The sequence below is a fragment of the Manis pentadactyla genome, chromosome 12, assembly GCF_030020395.1.
Source record: "Manis pentadactyla isolate mManPen7 chromosome 12, mManPen7.hap1, whole genome shotgun sequence".
Classification (NCBI taxonomy): Eukaryota; Metazoa; Chordata; class Mammalia; order Pholidota; family Manidae; genus Manis; species Manis pentadactyla.
Window position 1 is genome coordinate 36,587,547 of NC_080030.1, and position 15,374 is coordinate 36,602,920.

Genomic DNA, 15,374 nt, shown 5'->3' on the forward strand with positions numbered 1-15,374 from the left:
GAAGATCCTGCACAGATAAAATCATTTCCAATTGCTCCATTTTAGAAAGTAGGAGAAAGTGGCTTTCTTGGGTTGTGGGCCTGCCAGGGCAGGGATTGGCCGGGCGCCTGGTGGGGTGGATTCTGCCTGCCTGCTCTCCTGTCAGGCCTGCCTCTGTGTTCATGATTACTGAGCTCCTGAGGGAATGAGCATAGGGGACAAGGCCTTATTTTGTTTTAATAAGGTGAATTGTTACTGACTTTATTTTTATTTAGTTAGTTTGGAAAAAAGAGGTATCAGTTTCATCGGAGCAATAAAACCAGTGCTTCTGTGTGTCCAGATGGAGAGTTGCATTCCCTGCTCCTGGAAATGGGAAAGCAAGTGTGAGCTCCCCTTTTGTCCGTGGGAACAACCTCCTGCTCAGCCTGAACAGTGTGGCTGCTGATTGTTTCCCTCCCACATCTTCCTGCTCCGTCTGCTCTCCCACGGACGCAGCCCCTCCCTCGGGGGTCCCAGCCTTGGTGGCCCGCTGGCCCGTTTACCTTGCGCCTTTGGACTTTAGACCTAGCGTTTCAGACCTGGAAAATACCTCAGGCCATCTAGTGCAAACCCTCTTTTACAGATAAGGGGGCTAAGGCCCCAGGGGGACGTCTGAGTGAGGCCCTCAGCTTCCAACACCATGCATGTCTAGAATCCGGCCTCCCCATTCCATGCCAGTTCCCAGGCCACTTGTTCAGTGATCCCTGAATTCTGCCCCTTCTCAAAATACTTGAGTGGCTTTAAAAAATTCAGATTTTTAGGCTGAGGCCCAGAAACACAGGTGTTTGAAAAACTGCTCTTGGAATTCTAATAGTGAGTCCTGTTTGGAACAACTATGGCATATGTTAGCTGTCTGAGGTCCATCCCTGTTTGCTAAGTTGTAAGCAATTCAGGGCAGGGAGGTCAAACTACCATCAGAGCGGGCAGTGCTCCCATGGGGGCCCATGCACCCAGGAGGTATTTGATTGGTGTTTGTGCAATGAGTGAGCCCCAAAGGTGTGCAAGGTGTCACTAGCTGATGTGGGCTGGGAGTACTAGAATAGATGGTCGTTTTGAGCTGAGCTAACCCATAATAAGAATAGCAAAGAGAATTTTTTAAAGAGTAGATTATTAAGCAGACAGGATAGAGACAGTATTACAATTAGGTTTTCATTAACTTCCTTAACTAAAGCAAAGATAGGTTTATGTGTTAATCCTGATGTTAAATAACGTATCCATTATGTAGTCAAGACGTCTGGTGCAAATAAATACCTATGAAACAATAGTCATTATTCATGAAAAAAACATGTATATTTTGCTTAAATTTAAGAAGTTTCATGGGCCAGTTTTGTTTTTGTTTTAGAAATAAAACCGTATTCATTCCTATTTCTGTTCTCAGGCACCTGTTCTTTTAAAATGTAGACCAGTAACATATACTGACATTCTAGTAATAGATCAGAAACTTACCAGTCCTACCAAAATGAAAACACAGTGCTCCTACTAAGCCAGGCTACCTGGGGCAGAAAAGAAGAAAGATTTTCTGCTATATGGGCAGTGTGGAAAATATACACACACTCATTAGAACCTCATTCTCCTTGAGGGTTTCAGGCATCTTCAGTACCAAGTTTTCTTGATTTGTGTTGAAGACAAGTCATCTTATTAAAAAATTCTGACATAGTATATCGCTATTGAAAACCTCATTATTTTTAATCCTTAGAGTTTAAAAATCTGTTGCTAACTTAACTCCCATATCTGAGCTTATTTAATGAATTCTCATTATAAATAGTGTGGTATGATTACGTCCTGTCCTGTTCCTTATGTATTCTAACATTTTAGAACTCATACATGGCTTTGTGCCTTAGCCTCACATGAAGCCGCATGTGCAGGGGGCACATGAATTATTAAACTATCTACAGCATCAACCACATGGTTCTTTGTGTGTTTGGGGTGTGGTGGGAGAGGGGATAACATAAGCAAAATTAAATGTTAATCACCATCACCACCCCCAAACAAAGCAGAATGTGTAAAAGGTTTTTGGTATTTTGGTAAGCCTGAGATAAACACTGTCTTCAGGGGGGTAGATTTTAGATGACTGACTGCATGCTCTGTATACTCACCTGTCCCACACATTGCTATGAGATTTTGCCGCCTTCAGCAAATGCTGCCTTTGAGAAAAAGTGGGTGATCTGGGGGAATTACCAAAACAATAAAAACTGCATGCACTCTTTTCTCCAGTCTTTGCACGTGGTTGCGTATGTGTGGTGGTGTGTTTTAGGCCTGTGACCTCTGGTTTTCTGTGGGACCTCCCTCACATTTATCATGGAGCACCATACAGTCCCACGTCTTTCTCTGGCACCATTAAAGGCACAGGCACCAGCTCCCACCCAGGTATGCCAAGTTCACGGAAAACAGTGGCTTGCTGTGGAAACTTAACACAAAGATAATGAAAAGGAGAGCTGGGGTTGAGATATGTTTCCTGAATTGCTACAGTCCTTTATTTTAAAGCCCCTAGATAAATGGACAGTATATATACATAAATGGTCCCCTCACCTGAGTAAATACTTCCTTTTAAACTTTGATAAAAGGTTATATTTCAGCACATCATTAAAGATCTGTAAAACTGAAAATAACTTCAATAGGCTTCCTAAATATGGAACTGTTTCACGTGCTCTTGATTAAGACAGTACCATGCTGTGGTCCTTAATCTGGGTAGGAGCCTGCCTTTTTCCTCAGAGAGCATTTGAAAATGTGTGCATTGGGCATACTTTTAGATTCCCCCAATGACTGGTGGCACCATGATTGATAGGTGGGCTCAAGATAGGTGAACATTCTCGAATACTTGAGATAGTCTTGGAGAATGAATTCTGCACCCCAAGATTTGTCTTGGAGAATGAATTCTGTGCCTAGAATGCCAGTAGCACCCTTGGTGAGAAACATTAGGTGGGTAATGACTGGTCAGGTAATTACACACCCATTATGCAGAGCAGCTTGGCCACCGTCATTAACACAGAGCTCATTCTTATTTGGTTTAGATTCTCCCATCCAGCGTCCATGTCAAGATTGAAGAGCATGCACTGTTTATGAATATACACATTCTGATTAAATTTAACTTCGTGATTTGGTGGGCAGGGTAGGGGCAGTGGTGAAAATAAGAAAAAGTCTGGTGCATCCCCACGTCAGAACTGGGAATTACTCCTTTTGGCAGGGCTGATGGACTGAACGCTGGAGGGAGAACCTATGTGCATCCTCTTACTTGGTCTAGTTTAAACTGCAGCGACAGGAAAACTTAGCCTGATCTTAGCCTTGCCGTCTTCGTTTGAAGTTAGACATTAGACTCCACGAGCACCCATGAGTGTTAGAACACAGGAAAGAATTCTGCGCAAAGACTGAAACAACTAAAACTTGGCAAAATGGCTTGTGTTGGAGCTGCTGATGCTCAAGATTAGGTCCTTTTGATGGGAGTAATAGTGTGTAGAGGTTATGCAGACCATTCAATGTGCTTGATTTTTTAAAAGTTCGCTTCTGTGTGCTACTCGCTTGTCACATCCATCCTCAGTAAAACTATTCATTTTACTGATTATTTGCTTCTCAAAGAGTTGCAGCACCTTTGAGTCAAGTACAAAACCTGATTCAGAACTTTAACGTCATTTTTCTAAATTCCTGTTAATCAGCAAAATGGTTACTGTCACCTTTTTATATTAATTATTAGCTTTGGTTTCAAGAAGTGACACTTTCTTGCTGTCCTTAAATTGAAGTGATCGAGATTTAGAGCTTGATTCTGAAATGTCCTATGCATGGACTCAGGTTTTCTTTATATTTGTCTTAACCAAGGTAGTGGCATTCAGTACAAATTAGCTGGTGGTTCAGTTTCTGAATGGATAAAGAAAAGCATATCTAAGGCCCTGTATTTGTGACCCCTGCCCCTTTAGTTTTCAATGTGATATTTCATTGTGGGCTTATGAGTGTGTAATTTGGAGTTGCATCTATTACTGGAATGTCCAGCTTTGGGGCTGCTTTTCCCACCTCTGATATATGTGCTTGGAACCATAATTGAGATACTTGCTTTATTTTATAAAAGCAGAGCCTTTTTTATTTCATTACAGAGCCTTCTCTCTTTTTTTCACTTGCTGCCTTGGTTTGAATTTTCAAGGCCATTTTGTAATTTTTTAAATTGTTGCCAGCAGGAAAGAAAGAAACTTAGGCTTATATTTTAATGTAATTGAAGAATTTAAAACATGTCTAATCTTACTTCTTGGTAAACTTCAGTTCTTTAATTTGTAGGCTTGAGATTAGAAGGGAATCTCAGAGAACTATTCAGATAATACTGGATCTATATCAGAGTATCTCTCAATTATCACAGCCTTGAGGGTTAGGGAAAAAAATGACCCATAAAGACTAATTTTGCTCCTCAAGTAAAAACTAACATGTGGTAAGTGCTGAATGTATCGTGTCCTGGTCAGATGGATACTTTGACCTCTGTCAGCTAAATATTAGTTAACCTGTGTCCTCGTTATATTTACATCTGTATTAGAATTCAGGATATATGTCTATCCAGCTATCTATATTTTCACTTGAAAAATGGTGAGAAGCAAGCATTTCTTAATATCAAGCATTTCAGTTGCTGCATGGCTATGGTATTTTCCTTTGGGATAGGGATATAGAAGTGAATTTGTGTTTTTCATATGCTAGTAAATCTGGGTTTTTCTCAAGAAATAAATTGAAAGCTACTCTGACATAATTTTTTCCTGGTAGACAACTCTATGGCAACATTACCCTCCCATTGCCACCACCTCAACACCTTGTGATCTAACCAATCCAATGATACCTTCATTTTCACATTTTACTTTCATCTTTTGTCTAGGTCTCTTTTGATAGGGTATGTGCCATTTTGCTTGTCCTGTTTTAAATTTTTGAAACAATTTTCTGTGTTTCTACTGTCTTCATATTATCATTTCTGATTACTACATAACATTCTTTCCTCTTTGGTGTGTCTTAATCACTTGGCTACTTCTCTGTTCATTGTTTCGTATTGAAATAGTGCTGTAGATGGTTCTTAACAATGCAGGCAACATCGTGGTGTACAGGGCCTTCTCCCTCTTCCCTTCACTTGCTTCCATGGTTTGAATTCCCGAGGAGGCGTGCCACCCCACCAGGGGCCCCTTTGGCTGTTGCAAGGGTCAGTACAAGATGGTGTATGGGAAAATATGTTGATGTTGTAGAAAAACAGCTCAGGCCTCAGTGTCAATGTGCTTTATTAAAGCAAAGAGGGCACACATTTGGGTCCAAACTGGGCGCACATGCCGCTCCTCATCAGCCTCAGTGTGCAAGGGTGCTCTGTGAGGGTGCTCTGTGACTCGCTTGAGAGTGGACACAGGAGAGGAACGCATGCTCATTGTGTTGCTGAGTAGCTTTGAGTTTATGTGGAAGGCCCAGGAGATGATTAAGAGACAAGAACCCTCAGTTAAGTGTAATTTGTCTTGTTTTGTTTTCTAGATCAATGTCCGAGTCACCACCATGGACGCGGAGCTGGAGTTCGCCATCCAGCCAAATACGACAGGAAAACAGCTCTTTGATCAGGTCGGTCCCTGTGAACTTGATAGAAAGTCCCCTGTAGGAAAGCTTTCTTTACCAATCTGAATCATTTCGTTTGCCAAGCATATTACCTTGGTTTGCCGCGTGTTTCTCTTTGCAGAGACCGTTCTTCCCTCTTGCCAGGGGTTTACACCATGGTAAGCGCTCTGCAGGAACAGGCCCCTGAGAGGAAATAGGGGGTGCTGTGAGGTCTTCTTCAGCACAGTGCCACACCCAAAAGCTCTGGCTGCCATCTGTCCCCAACCCCTGGGTCGTCACACTCACCCTGGCTGGCTTTTGCCGTGTGTGCCAGGGAGCTTGGACTCTGCCTGAGGGCCGACTGGCACCGAGCAGCCCACAGGTCCCAGGGCCAGCCTCCCTGGGCGTCCTGCAGCCACAGTGTTGGCAAGCTCGCTTGGGTGTCATCACACATTCTTCCCCGCAGCTGCGCAATGCAGCACATCCCCGGGCCCGCGTGCTTCTCCCGAGACGTGAAGGTGCACAGGGAGTAAGAACAGTCAGCCACGTGAAGGCTGTGATCACTCTTCATGGAACATGAAAGTAAAAAGGAGAAAGCTACTTTTCTGGGCTAGTACATTCTGTTCTGGGGCTGAGGATCTGTAGGGCAAAGGATGGGTGAGACTTTACAAGTCCCTTGAACCGTAGCCTGCTTTCCTGAGAGGGTCACTAGTAGAAGTGATGTTCTGCACCCTAACACCAAACCCAGAAATTGGGGTGGGTACTGGTTGAAAACCTGGGAGGTAGAATCATAGCAAACTTGGAAGCTAGAGGTGACTCCCTACACGTGTGGTCACATCTCCCTGTTAGCCACCAAAGCGAGCACCCAGTGGGTGAGTCCCAGGCACTGGGCCTGCCCTGCACACTGCCTGCCAGCCCGCCCAGAGAGCAATGCCCGCCGCCAGGGCCTGTGCGATGCCCCCAGGGGGGTGCAGGGCTCTCCCTGTGCAGCACTCTGAGGCCACACCCCGTTCTGCCTCACACGATTAGTGCAAAGACATTCACTGTTCTGGGTGAGGCTGGACATGCTGTGAAAATTTAAAGGTTTCTCTGGAAGGTGATCTTGAAGTAAGTTGAATGGAGCCAGCAGAGCGCCGTGTGCACAGTAGGTAGAGCGCTGATGGGTGGGAGGCCAGGTGCTCTGCCTGCAGCCTGCGTGTCCCTCAGTCACACCTGAGTCCTTGGCTGTAGATGAGTGGTGGGCTGTCTAAAGCAGCACCGACACGGGAAACTAGTCCGGAGGTTTTGATGGATCAAACATTTAGCTCCCCTTGCCTCCTTTTTCCATATTCCTTCACACAGAGATTGTGGGAAGAGGCTAATAAAAAAGTCTGTAGTCCTTACACTACAGAATACAAATGCTAGTACTTCTTACAGGAACCTGTGTCTCCCCCTTGGGAGCCCTTTGGAAGGTGGGGTGTGGAGAGGGTGAGAGGCTGGTCTCGTGCCTCGGATATGGCACTCGTGTGGCTCAGCTCCTTTGCTCTCGCTTGTGGGGCATTGAGCCGCATAGTCACAAGATTGTCTCAGCCTCTGGATCCAGGGTATTGTGTTGACGAAACTCCACGTGTTCCTAAATGCAAATAATTGTATCTAGTTTGGTGTTGCTTTCAAGCCAGGTAGGTTTCTAGTATTAGATTGTCTGCCTCCTGGTAGCGTGGAGCTATGGGTTAATGGTTGTACAAAAATGGTCCCTGAACTCAGTCAATAAATGTGGGCTATTTAAAAAATGCTGAACACATAAGTCCAATCAACATGCCGAGTATTGACAAGCTCTGCATCCAAATTATTCCAAAACTGCTTAGTCTCCCAACAGCCAACCCATTGGAGCACTTTATTACTGGTCCCCACCCCAGAGAAGAGTCCCTTTAATCAGTACGCTAAAGAGAAAAGCAAGGCTGCGTCTCACCTTAGCCAGCTTTCTCAAGTCTTCTTCCCTGACTAAACCTCAGCCAATCTCCAAGACCCTGAAACGAGATCCCAGTACCAGTCAGTTCAGATGAACACAAGTAAGCGTAGACACAGCGTCCCCCCCCGCCAGGTATGGGACCTGGATCACAACGCCCTGATCGAGTTAACACGCAACTTCTCTTCAGTTCTGTGTATCCCTCATGAAAAATACCACATGATCTGAAGTCGAGGTTGAAGCAGACATGGAAGATGACTGAGTCTTTATGAGTGAGGAAATCGAGGCTCAGAGAGAAAGCAGAGGTCATACGGCTGGCTGGCGCCAAAGCAGAGGCTGAGCCGCCATCTCTTCCCCACAGTCACACTTGGCCTTTGGAGATCCATTTGCTGACCATTCCAAGGAGGCACATGACACGGAGAAGGGGACTTTCTTCTGTGCAGGGGACGGGGCCTCGGCGGATGCCCCGGCACACATCTGGGCTCCTCCTGCACCAGCCACACTGGGCAGGTTTTCTCCTTAACAGACCCCGAAGGGCCTGCGGGCTGCGCAGGACTCCGCACCCTCTCTTTGTCAGGCCATCTGGTGCCCTTCTAGGACTGGCAAGCTCCTTCATGGCCAGCCTGCCAGTCAGGCCGGTGCCGCAGTGGAGGAGGCTGAAAGAGGCTTTGCGGGCGGGTTCATGTGCTCCTGTCTGCCCATCTGCACCTACATCCCCTCCGCAGTAACCGGCCCGCGGTCCCTGACTAGCTTCTGGGCCAGGGTCTGACTCGGTGCAGGGCACCACAGGGTGAGGCCATCTCCCCATAAGCCCAGGGGCCTTTTCTGCTCCAGAAAGCCCAAGGTGGGAGGAAAGGCCTTCCTGCAGCGCAGCTGTGGGCCTGTGGCTTCCATCAGCAACACCCATTTTCTAACTGTTCCCCAACTTTCAGTAGACACTTCCCTGCCTTGTCCTTCCCCCAAAGCTGCCATTTAGAACACCGCTGAGGCAGAGAGAAAAAGACGGAGCCCACTGCATTCGGGTTCTACTCTGGGCTGTGCGTCCACGTCGATGAGGCTAAGGGTGCTGGAGGGAATGGTGAGGGGTGTTTTTCTAGGCATGTTGGATTTGCCCCTAGGGACGACTCAAAGGTAGGTTTAGAATGGATGGAGAAAGGAAAGTTGTTTAATTCTACTGAGTTGTTTTGGGGAAGCCTTCAGGAGAAAAGTAGGGCTTTGAGGCAGGCTGAGGACGTTGCCCTGGGAAGAGAGGAAGGCCATAGAGGTGGGGCCCATTAGGGCAGCAGGCGCAGGCTCCGGGAGAGGGAGGGTCCCGGGGTATGTCCGCGCACCGTCTGTAGTCTGTGATCTGTCCTTGGAGGAGCTGCCACGCCATTGCAGATGGAGAGGAGGAGTCTGAGCTGCGGCCTGAAAACCAGCAAGGCCCCACAGGGACGCGGAGAGAAGTCAGGAGGACAGGAAGTCATTCCGAACTGGTTAAGGCCCAGGCCACAGCTGCGGGTGGGTGAAGTGGAAAGACGAGATTGGAGAGGCAGTAACCGCTTATGCATGTGGGGCGTTTTTGTGCAACTTTGAAGCAACCCAAAGAGGAAGGAAGGCAGGTTTTATATCCAAATGTTAAAATGGAGGTTTGTGAGGATTAAGAAATTGGCAGGGTTGGGTATAGAGAACTGCCTTCAGATATGCTATCTCTACACTCAGCAACCATAAAAACAGGGCATAGGGTTTCATGGACGATGTGGGAGCAGAGCAGTGCGTACAAGTCCAGATGTCTTCCTCCCACCCCATGATGGAGCGTCTGGGGTCCAGTCCCTCCCCGTTGTGGGTGAGTGGAGGGAGCTGATGAGCAGTCCCAGTTCCTGGCATGTAGTAAACAGAGACTCCTGGAGCTGAAGCGAGCATCTGGGCCCCAGCGGGTGAGGCAACAGGCCCAGGGCAGGAGTTTGTTTGGAATTTCAGATTTGATTTTAAGCAAGGGTTAGCTGATTAGTCATTTCTCACGTGTTCAATCCTCTTTCCCTTTAGATATGGTGGAAGCCATGCATTTGAAGAACGGTAGCCTTTTTTAAAAGGCTTAACATTATGTGTCATAGGACTTAAAACTATACAACAAAGCCGTAGGACTCAGTGTTGTCGATGTTCAACAAGTTGGTTTTCTGTTTCCAAGGCGAGAGGAACCAGCTTGGGGCTCTCTGATGGACTGTGGGAGATTTTTTTCTAGTACTATGGAGAATTTTTCAATGTGAAATGCTTGCCGTGACCTAGGGGTGAATTCTTCCTTCCTGTCTCAGAATTTCAAATTCCTGGAGATTGAAAGAATGCTAGTCACCCCTTGGCTTGAAGCTCAGCTCTCCCCTGGGACCTGCCACCCTCTGGCTCCTGCCTTCCCGGGGACGGCTGTTGCCCAGTTATTAGCTAAGCCAAGACAGCAGCCAGGGGAGGCCCAAGTGTTCCTTTGCTTCATGTTGGTAATTTCAACCCCTTTTCGAAGTGGGCACACCTGACAGGTGACATTCACACTTGTGACACACTTGGCCTGCTGTGCCCTGGGTTATGCCCAATACTGTAACTCACCTGGCCATCTTTACTCAGGGAAGCATAGTGGAGTACAGAGTAGGACAGATTTTGTAAGATTCTAAAATTTTATAAGATTGAAAGCCAACCCTGAATCTGCTCAAATTTACATTAAAGTCATTTGTGGCTTTGGGGTAATAGCCTGTCCGCTTGAGGTGGAGTAGGAGAGGCGAGGCCAGCGTGCCTGCCGCCAGCGCCTTGCCCTCTCGGTGCGCCGTGGACGCCGTGACAGCGGCTGCCCGGAGCTGCCGCCCGTGAAGTCTCTCTTGACGACTTCAGCCTCCCTCTCGCCGTCTCTTCTGCACAGGTGGTTAAGACTATCGGCCTTCGGGAAGTGTGGTACTTTGGCCTCCAGTATGTGGATAATAAAGGATTTCCTACCTGGCTGAAACTTGATAAAAAGGTAAGTCAGAGTTAACTATTTACAGGCTGTTAGAACTGGGTGTCGGTCAGCTCTACCGACATGGAAACTGGGGCGCCTTACTCTGCCTTTTGTTTTTTGTTCTTTTTATTTCTGTAAAAGTTTTTACAGACAAAAGGTTGTAGGTTTCCAGTAAATGAGGTTATTAGTTGGAAATTACATCCTGCATTTCTCCTCTCTGCCCGTTCATTGGAGCCGACGATGGTTAATTGCTTAGCTTTTAGTTGGCCGTAGTTTTTTTTCAATGAGATCGTTAATCTTATAAACCATGAATCACCCACTGTTTTGTAAGAACTTGTTATTGCTTTGTTTGAACCTGTGATAGATTATCTTCCAACTCTAAAGAATGGATGATTCCGTTAACAATTATAAAGAAAAGCAGTAAGCTTAAATGTGTATTCTCCAAACAATTTGAAAAATGTTCCTTTTCCCAAACCCCTAGTGTCTTCCATATTACTGTAATGTGTCAGGAGGGTGTCGGGGATGTGGGAGAGAGGATGGACATGAGGAATTTTTGAAAGTCCGTGGTCCAGGGATAGGCTGGCCCTGTGGTCAGACACCAGGTTCATAGGTCACTGAATTGTTTCTAAAGTCAAGGTCTCTGGAATTGGTAGCGTTGTGCCAAGGAAATGCGGGCTGGGGCCAGTAGCTTGGTGGGTCAGTAACTGGCTGTCTAGACTTCCAGCTATGTGTGGGAATGTAATAGAGCTTTCACTGAACTCTTCTTGTCTTAATGTTAAAAAGAGGAGTTTCAGAATAAACATTGTCTTCTGAACACGGTCTGAAGGACCTTTGGAGTCAGTGGTTGGACACCTGGGCTTGGCAGGCAGGCCTTCTGAACTTGTGATGAGAGTCTGGCTTCTGTTGTCCAGGTGTCCGCACAGGAGGTCAGAAAGGAGAATCCTCTCCAGTTCAAGTTCAGGGCCAAGTTCTACCCAGAAGATGTGTCTGAGGAGCTCATCCAGGACATCACACAGAAGCTCTTCTTCCTGCAAGTGAAGGAGGGGATTCTCAGCGATGAGATCTACTGCCCTCCGGAGACGGCGGTGCTCCTCGGCTCCTACGCTGTGCAAGCCAAGTTTGGAGACTACAACAAGGACCTGCACAAGTCTGGGTACCTCAGCTCTGAGCGGCTGATTCCCCAGAGGTGAGCGGGGTGGCCAGGCCCGGGCGAGGGCAGCGGTGGCACCCGCGACAGGCATGGGCTGTGTGTCGGAAGAAACGGTCAGCAAGTACAGGGACTTGGTCACGGTGAAGTGCTCCCTGAGGCTGGGACCCGGCCTGCCCCCACGAGCAGTCTGTGCCCCAGGTCCCCTGAGGCCCTGGTGATCTGCCAGAATGGGGTCTGTGATCCAGAGACATGGCAGAGAAGGGGACCCTTCCTTCCGGGAGCTGAGGAGTGGCTGGGCAACTTGGGGACACCCTAACATAATCAAACTTCTTAGCTCCCCCTGGTTTATAGTAATTTGGCCCTATTAGATCAGTGTTTATTCATTAATGGTCACATAAATTACCCCTTTTGAAAGAGGAGGCCACTTAAAATAATTTTTACAAATTTTTTCCAGCAACACTTGGTTTGTCTCCATCTAGGTTCTAAACATTCCAGGTTGTTAATTGTCATAAATAGAAACACGGCACTTTGGGAAGTAGAAACAAATGCTCGTTGTGGTGGTTTTATTTGAAAGAAAAGTCAGAGTGTGTGGGAGGGTGGGGTCGCTCGCCTCTCCCGGCCTGTGGAGTGATGGCCTGTGGCCTCTTCTTTGCAATGCAGGGTCATGGACCAGCACAAGCTCAGCCGGGACCAGTGGGAGGACCGCATCCAGGTGTGGCACGCCGAGCACCGCGGGATGCTCAAGTGAGTGCGGGCAGCTGCTGCGGCCTGCCCAGCTGGCTTGGCCAGTGGTGCTAGGAGGACCTCAGGGTGATTAGCTCCCCGAGCTTCAGAGGCGCCAGTCCCAGGGCCTTGGCAGAGCAGGGAAAGGTGACACGTTTTTGTTTTTAAAAAGCCACATGTTCTTGCCTGCGGCAAGAAACAGCCCATAGCCTTCCAGGCCCTGGAGCCCTCTCCCGCCCTGGCTCAGAGCACAGAGAGCTTTGTGCCTAAACCTCTTCCTTTTAGTCAGGGGGGCAGAAGCATTGTTCACAAACCATCAAAGGTATTTCTTTTCTCTCTCAGAGGTTTCCTGTTCATTATCTATTAAGGTAGTTGCCTCAAAAGTGTGTAAATGAATAATAATTAATCCCAAGTGAGAAACTTGCTCTTAAAGGACAAGTGAGGCCTGAAGGAGGGACGGCCTGTGACACGGGGCTGCCGAGTGGAAGAAACGGCCAGACCCTGTTGTCCTGGGATCCTCGCTCTGGGCCTTAGCAGCCACTGTGTGATTTCCCGCCTCAGACACCGTGTCCTAGAGTCTCCTGGCTGGCCTGGACGTCGTGTGTAGGGGGAGGGGCTCAGGCTGCTGGCGAGCAGGTAGTGGGGGCCCTGAGGCCGCATGTAGGCGAGAGAGGCAGGGATGATCCCATGTGTCCAGGGAAGCCAGCCGGCATCAGTTCAGTTCTTGCAGAATGTGTGGACGGCATCAGGGGTCAGTGGCTAAGACGGCCTGGGCCACTCGGGACGCAGGTGTGGACACCGGCAGAGGGACAGCAATTGCATCACACGCTCTCAGCCCATCCTACGTGCTTTGCCTTAGGTTTAAAACACTGTTCGTGCACACTAACAATTACACCAATGTTTGCTCTCCCCAACTAGAGATAATGCCATGCTGGAGTATCTGAAGATTGCCCAGGACCTGGAAATGTATGGAATCAACTACTTTGAGATAAAAAATAAGAAAGGAACAGATCTTTGGCTTGGAGTCGATGCCCTTGGCCTAAATATTTATGAGAAAGATGATAAGTGAGTTGAACTTTATAATTATCCTTAGTTGGTGGGGCATTGAGCCTGGAAACTGGAGGAAATGGCAGTTATGCCTGTGGGTTATTTTTGAAGTATTTATCTGACTGACCCACGTGTGAATCTTTAGGGGGTGCTCCATGTCAGAGGTGTGCTCAGAGATGCCACTGTTCCCCCGTCACCGTGGCCTGCTTACAAGCACAGGGGGCACGTGCTGAGGGTCCCCACCCCCCAGCCTCTGCATAGCCCCTGAGCAGCAGGACGGGAGCTGCAGGGTGGCTCCTCCTCTGCTTTCACGGAGGCCCCGCTGCAGCTGCCCGTAGGCACCACATACCCACGCCACCTGGGCAGCCTGCAGTGCTGGGCGGCCTGAGGTTAGTGCTCACCCAACCGAGAGCCATTCCAGTGCTGCCGGAGACCGCAAGGTTCTGTAAACAGCGGCTTTTGTATAAACGTCTCTCTGAATCTGTGGACCCTGCAGGAGGTGGCTAATGGCCTCATGTTGTTTGAGACCATTGAGTGAGGTCCGTGAGTGCAGAAAAGCTCAAGGCGAGCCGGCCTCTCTGTTCGCTCCTCTCCCCTCCCTGTGGGTGCAGCCGCTGTGCAAGGGCCTGTTTCTGCTGCCAGGGATTAAATACCCAGAACAGTGAAACACCCTTAGTCAGTGCGGGCGGGTTTCCGCGGTGCTTCCCTGCTCCTTTGAGTGGTGCCCCGCCCCTCCCAGTCCCTCGGCTTCGCTAATGCTCAGGTCCCCACAGACCACCCCCTCCTCTGGCGTTCATGGGAGGACCGCCACCGCTGGTGACAAATGACATCACATTAAGAATCCATCTAGAGTCCCAGCTGTGTGCCTTCTCGCCAGAAGCCCGAGTGTGCGCACATTCCTTGCGGGCAGGGCAGGGGCCTGTGTCAGACCTTCCAGACGCTCCCTAGTGCCTGAATGAACAGAGGCATGCCCAGGGCCCTGCCAGGAGACTCACTCTCCGCTAGAAGGCGTGGAACCAGTCGGGTGACTCCAGGTACACGGTATGGCATGACAGGCTTCTCAGAGACGCAGAGCAGCTCTCCCAAGAACCGAGGTTTCACTGGGGACCCCAGCTTTGCCCCTTCCCCAGTGTGCTAGATTGGGTGGGAGGAGAAATACTCACAGTCTGGGTAGGTAAGGGGACTCAGGAAAGCCATCTGCGGTCCTCCTGGAGGCCCCAAAGTTCGGGGACAGTGGCCAGTCAGCACAGTAAAGAACATGGCAGCCTCAGGGGAACGTGTGGGAAATTGCTTCTGTCTTTGAACTCCTTTCTTGAATGACCAGATTTTGTAACATAGCCATGGCCAGGGGTGTCTAAACAGGTTTTTCAGGCTGAGGGAAGCCGCCCTGCGCAGGAACTTGCTGGGTCAGCTGTGACCTCCCGCAATCCCCCTGAATGTTCATTTTCTCCAAGTAAAACCTTGATCTGCATGGCTCAGTCAGCCCTTTTCCTGCTCTCCTTCTCCCATGTCCCCAGTTTAGCAGCAACTGGCAGGCCTCTCAAAGGGGAATGTTGGGGTGAGCCTTACTTTCTGCCCCTTCCTCCCGGCTCCTAAGGCAGCTCTGTTTTCAGTTAGGAAGAAACACTTGGCCAGATCGTCAGTCGATCAATAGGCCTGAGTTGTTCTCCTTTTAAACACAAATATTGACAGCTTGGTTACCAAGATAAGTGGGAGATGATGACTCAAGTCTGAGAAATGCTGTGACCACTCCTGGCTGTACTCAGTGTTGAGTGACCATCTGAGCAGCAGGACCAGCAGTGGAGAATCGGGGTTCTCAGGGCAGTATTCAAGTGAGAAATGGGATCTACTGAGTGTAAGCTGGGTGATGAGAGGCCCCTTGTGCCCTGCAAATCAACACATACATCTTTGTCTTACTAAAGCGCTTGTCCTTTTTAGTGTGAAATGTGCTCTGATTGGGAAATGTCCCTTGAGGTCCCTTTTCATAGCACACGGAACCACTAAGT

The 15,374-nt window shown here is 48.6% G+C and overlaps 1 protein-coding gene across 1 annotated transcript in view; it reads left to right on the forward strand.

Annotated features, from left to right (window-relative positions):
- The window catches only part of EZR (ezrin), a 51,634-nt gene that overhangs the window by 18,957 nt on the left and 17,303 nt on the right, over window positions 1–15,374 (forward strand). The window contains exons 3-7 of the mRNA XM_036886800.2: window positions 5,491–5,574; window positions 10,374–10,469; window positions 11,360–11,634; window positions 12,259–12,342; window positions 13,240–13,386. Coding sequence (XP_036742695.2) covers window positions 5,491–5,574; window positions 10,374–10,469; window positions 11,360–11,634; window positions 12,259–12,342; window positions 13,240–13,386 — 686 coding nt within the window. The remainder of the gene's footprint in view (window positions 1–5,490; window positions 5,575–10,373; window positions 10,470–11,359; window positions 11,635–12,258; window positions 12,343–13,239; window positions 13,387–15,374) is intronic.